At 34.0% G+C, this 6,000-nt stretch overlaps 1 protein-coding gene across 1 annotated transcript in view; it reads right to left on the reverse strand.

The window, feature by feature from the left end:
• Window positions 1-2,684: 2,684 nt before the first annotated feature.
• LOC130052320 (uncharacterized) overlaps window positions 2,685-6,000 on the reverse strand; it is a 17,030-nt gene continuing 13,714 nt past the window's right edge. Inside the window, exon 9 of the mRNA XM_056156816.1 lies at window positions 2,685-4,126. Within this exon, the coding sequence (XP_056012791.1) occupies window positions 4,041-4,126 (86 nt within the window). The 3' untranslated portion in view covers window positions 2,685-4,040. The remainder of the gene's footprint in view (window positions 4,127-6,000) is intronic.

The following is a 6,000-nucleotide window of genomic DNA, read 5'->3' on the forward strand; positions in this document are numbered from 1 at the left end:
TTTGCGGTACCACCGATCTCTGGTGTATGCCATTTTTCATGTACAACCTGAGCCTTTTGAACTGGTATTTCTGAGATATCACCTTCTTCTTGTGAAGAAGAATCAATAAAGGAAGCAACCTTAACATGTATTTCTGTTTCTTCGTTTGCAGTTTCCCCCAATTTACCTGTTTCAATAGACTCCTCATTTGTGTTAGACTCCAAGAGTGGGGAAGGACTATCTTGTGATTGTTTTGGTTCAAATGAGCGATGAGGTTCATAATCCTCAAAGGATAACCTTGAACGCTTTGGAAGAGGTTCCTCATGCTTGTGAATACAGGCAACAAAATGATTAGGTGTCCAACCATCTATTTTTGTAGCAATTGTTTGAGTCCACATGATGTGGATAGCATCCTGATATTCTTTAGCATCAACATGGTCAAGAGGAACAATAAGCTGATTATGATCTTGTCTGTTTACACCGGGGTTTTGCACCTCGGGGAAAATCGACATGATTGGTTTCTGCAAAACGTTAGAAGCTACGAACATATGTAAAAGGCTTGAATAGTAACCGTTCTGGGTTGTTTTTATTGTTTCCTTTTGTAACGAAGCAATCAATCACCAGTAATTAAACACTCTTCTGACAGGGAACTTTCAAAGACATATTAAAGTGAACTTTTGTTTGTGGACATGGTCACAAAAGTGTTTTCATTCGTGTAGCGCTTCAGGTTTGAAACAAGTTCAAACACAATTCGTACCCTCATTTCCTTAAAATTGTCATGTTCAAACACAAAAAAGAGAGAGTTCTGAATAAACAATTCCCATCACCATATATCTGAATCGGGATAATCTCAGAAGGAGAATCATTTGGATAAAGCTCTAAGGAAACAGCATCTTTTCAAATATTCGAAGTTGGGATATTAGGTATGCTTGTTTCTTGAAAATTTGCTCTTTGAGTCTAACAAGAAAACTTAGTGCCTCCCATCCCTTTTTTCCTGCATTCCTTGCTTCTTTGTGCACTTTTTCGAAAAATGCCTTTCTTTTGTCCGTCTGGGCATACATTGTGAAATATAATCAAAGTTAAAACTGTGCGGAAGGTTGATCTTACACTGATGTGATAGCGTCTACTCTTGGACCAAGAATGAAACAGGTCTTGACAGCCAGAGACTTTACAAGCTTTGAAAAAGTTGTTACACGTCATGACTTACGTCACATTGGGGGTGATACGTCACTGATAAATAGTACTTCACACATTGTCGGGTTTACCTTTACCATAAAAACTGTGATGATAAAAAAGTCAACAATTCATCATATTAGCTTTATAAAAGGATTTTAAATATATACAAATGTTGAACTGGTATTAGGGCAGTTGGGCATAAACATTTTTGTATTAAGACGAAGTTTCTAAGAACAAGCAATCTAATGAATTATTAGACCTTGAAAGTTTGTCAAGGTCACACATATTAGATACCTTTTGATCAGTCGTCCCTTGCGAGATTTTTTCACTCGTATGAGTCGTCAACAAATACCGGTAAAGGACTTTAAACGACACTAGTGCCGGGCACTTGGCAAAGGAACAGTCACTACATATCTAGGTTTGATGCTAGATGCGGAGCTGGGAACGAGAACCGAACCATTACCTCATGATTACGACCTTTTGGATGATGCCCTAAGAAATGTTAAGGCATTAAGTGCGTTTCATAATTTTTTATTTAAGCTAAAGGACAGTCACACTGACTGACTCTGAGTCTCATTGAATTAAATGAACTTTCTGCTTAAAAATAATTATACATTACACTATGTGAATTTTACTATATGAAGTTTTTTTGAAGGGGGGGGGGGGGGGGGGGGGGGGCATGAAATGATTGTCGCCAACAATCGATTGTTGATCATTTTTGGCTCTTCGATTCCACTTATATTTTTCATAATTGACTGTCGCCTGTACACTAATTAATATCTAATCCGAGATTCATCTGACTGTTAATACCGTTTTTATATCGAGACATGTACGGAGGAGAGTAAGAGTGGACTCCACATTGAAAAGTGGGAATTCAGTGACACCAGCTAGTGTGTATGCTGCACATATCAATAAAACTAAATAGAAATAACCCCCAAAATAGTAAACATTTATTAACTACATGTAAATACCGATTGTATCGATCATTGATCGAAACAGTTCTTCCATTATGAAATTTTTTCAATTTTTCAACACTAATTTAAATGGGTATTGTTGACACATACATAAAATTGATCGTGGTCAGCATTGCATACAAGGTATCCAGTGGGGAGAAGTCTTGTTTTTTTTGGCTACATATGCTTGTTATCAGCAAAATGTGAGTAAAATTGTCTGTATGAAAATGTTGAGATTACTCTGTCCTACCAAGTTAGATGAATAGGACAATATGAGGAAAAATTTTGTAAAACAACATACATGTACAAACATCCATCTGATTGGGGATCCGGGATAGAATAGGTCCTCAGTACCCATTGCTTGTGGTAAGAGGTGACTATATGGGACTGTCCTTTGGACAAGACCACAAAAACCGAGGCCCCGTGTCACCGTAGGTGTGGCACGATAATGATCCCTTCCTGCTCAAAATGCCAAGCATAGGCCTAAATTTTGCAGCCCTTCATCAGCAATGGTGACGTCTCCATAGGAGTGAAAAATTCTCGAGTAGGACGTTAAAAAACATACAATCAATCTGATTTACTATGGATATCTTTGATTTATTTACATAAAGGAGTACAAATCAACAAAAGCATTATTTGATGTATAACGGTACACTGACTGTCGTAGATGTATCTACAGTGCAAACTGGATAACTGGTATTTTTATATAAATTTAATATGTATACAGTAATATAAATATACACACATGTATACAGTAATATAAATATACACACGTGTATACAGTAATATAAATATACACACGTGTATACAGTAATATAAATATACACACGTGTATACAGTAATATAAATATACACACGTGTATACAGTAATATAAATATACACACGTGTATACAGTAATATAAATATACACACATGTATACAGTAATATAAATATACACACATGTATATAATATAAATATACACACATGTATACAGTAATATAAATATACACACATGTATACAGTAATATAAATATACACACATGTATACAGTAATATAAATATACACACATGTATACAGTAATATAAATATACACACATGTATACAGTAATATAAATATACACATATGTATACAGTAATATAAATATCTACACATATGTATACAGTAATATAAATATACACACATGTATACAGTAATATAAATATACACACGTGTATACAGTAATATAAATATACACACGTGTATACAGTAATATAAATATACACACGTGTATACAGTAATATAAATATACACACGTGTATACAGTAATATAAATATACACACATGTATACAGTAATATAAATATACACACATGTATACAGTAATATAAATATACACATATGTATACAGTAATTTTCATTGAAAATAGTCATAGAGAATTGGGGTCTAATGATAGGCTTTACTGTTTCACAATGGCATAAAAGGAAATCTTCCAGTTTTTAGCAGTTTTAATTAGTATTCATCATTTTATACAGTTTTTGATTATTATATAATCCATATACAAAATATGTTTTAGCAGGTGTAATAAATCGCAGTTTTGAAAGCAATTCTCTTTCAAACAGGACAGCAGTTCGGAACAAACTCATTGAATTTTTTGGCCAAAATAATTGCTAGAGGACAGATACAGCTAAAATAAGTGCTACTGGTAAAGATTCGTGCAAATCAGTATAATTTTGCATACAGACTGCTATTATCACAATTGTTCAGAGGATATTGAATGATAAACAACTGCTGCAATGTATATATAACAGCTACATTACAGTTTAAGTTTGGACTCACTGACAGATTACCAACAGGATTCCTAAGTACAAATATTGGGTTCACAAGACAGTCTGTTCCCTGCTTTAAACTTGTGTTGCACTACTAGGTGATGGTCACATTTGTCTTTGACAACTGATTTTTCACACCTGCTTCAAACCTTTGGAGTCTTATGGTCAATGATTTTTTGAATTATGGTCCGTGGAGTGAACATAACGTTGTCTTCAAAATAATCCGCCTCTAAAAATATAATGAGCAAAACATTTAAGCACTATATCATTTACAGTATACATAATCTCCATGTACCAATAAAAGCATTTATACAAATATAATAATTTCTGGAATTAAGTAGGTCAACTCTTTATTTCTGTTGCTGGATAAAAAGGGTTAAACAAAAATATTTTTTTTTTTTTTTTTTTTTGCACTATATGTAAAGATGAAATGTCAAGAAATATATACCCCCCCCCCCCCCCCCCCCCCACAAGTATAGCAAAATTGAGATGGATTAACTTTTCATTTAGAATCTCTCAAGATACTGAGCAGACATTTCCAAATTTAAATCGTGAGCTTTGACCTTGTGATATGAAAACCAATGGGAACCATCTATCTTTAGGTATCACACCGGTAATTATTTTCACTATATATTACTATCGAGGAAAAAAATTCATTAAAAATCAGTTTACAGAATTGATGCCGAATAACGCAGTCAGAAACGTTCTATGTTATCTCGTCTGCCGACACCAGAAAAACACCACCCTACGTGGCATTTTCGAAAATAAATTACCCGCAAACAAGACTACCCTCAAATTCACGTGTTTTTCACGTGTGTAAACAGCCGGAGTACACCTCAGGAAGTAGCCTCAGCTACCAACAACAAATAGTTCCTTTGTATACTCTTGGTTATTTCTACAAATTACACGAAATTTCCTAATCAGGGGTGCAAAAATTAAGAGAAAAGAAGAAGAGGAAATGAGAAAAATCGCGCAAGGAAAAAAAATTTCTTTAAATATATGGAACTATAATTGACTAAGTTCATTTTGATTGGACAACTACCGGTGTGATACCTTTAGGGGGCACCAATGTATGCCAAGGATATTCTTCTCAAGATATTGAGTGAACAATATCTTATGCCCAGTTTGACCCTTCATATTTGACCTTGTGATCTCAAAATCGAAACCAGTCATCAACTCCCTAGTTAAAACCAGTGTACCAAATTTCATATATGTCAAGCAAACATTCTCAAAATATTAAGCAGACAATATATTACTATGTCCAGTTTGACCCTTGACCTTGTGACCTGAAAATCAATAAGGATCAATACTCTCTAGGGGCAACCAGTATAACAAGTTTGGTAATTGTGAAGGGTTCTTCGGATCAGAGCTCCAGATAAGGTGCGTATCAGCGTAAATACTCATTAAATTTGACCAAATACGCATTCAAGTTGAAAATCATGCGTACAATTACGCATTAGCGAATGCAAATATGCTTTACACTCCCAAAGTAATGCGTATTAGTCCGCGTATTTGTGAAACATGTAGTATGATATAAATATGAATTATCTATTCATATGAATTGAGGTTAGCCCAGGACTTGATCATACATGATATTTAGCACTATGAAAAATGTTTTGATGACAATCACAATTTTGAAAAATTGGAAGAGTTAACTGAAAACACCATTATATAGGTCTACTTGTTATACTTTCTTTCTTAAAGAGTTAGTGTGCGGTTGAAAGTACGGGGAAAAAAACTTGTATTATCAATCGTGGACGAATGATATACAGAATTGGATCATAATCAAGTGACTCTGTGTCTGACATATTCAAATTTAATGCATCAATGATAAATATCAAATTCCCAATGACAATGAATAGTTTTAATAAAAAGAACTGCAAAGGATTTCCCCGTTAATAGCTGGAGCTGCTTTTCGTATAAACTTTAAGTTCAAGTTTAACGGAAGAAGTATCATTTATCTGGTGACATTTTCTGTGCAAAAGAGCAAAGATAATCAGTAAATTAACAAAATGCACTTTTGAATTTTTGAGAAAAGCAAAATACTCATTGATTTGCAAATCAGGGAGTAAATGAATTAAAATCTGTCAAGTAAAGCATTCT

The sequence above is a fragment of the Ostrea edulis genome, chromosome 2 (assembly GCF_947568905.1).
Source record: "Ostrea edulis chromosome 2, xbOstEdul1.1, whole genome shotgun sequence".
Taxonomy (NCBI): Eukaryota; Metazoa; Mollusca; class Bivalvia; order Ostreida; family Ostreidae; genus Ostrea; species Ostrea edulis.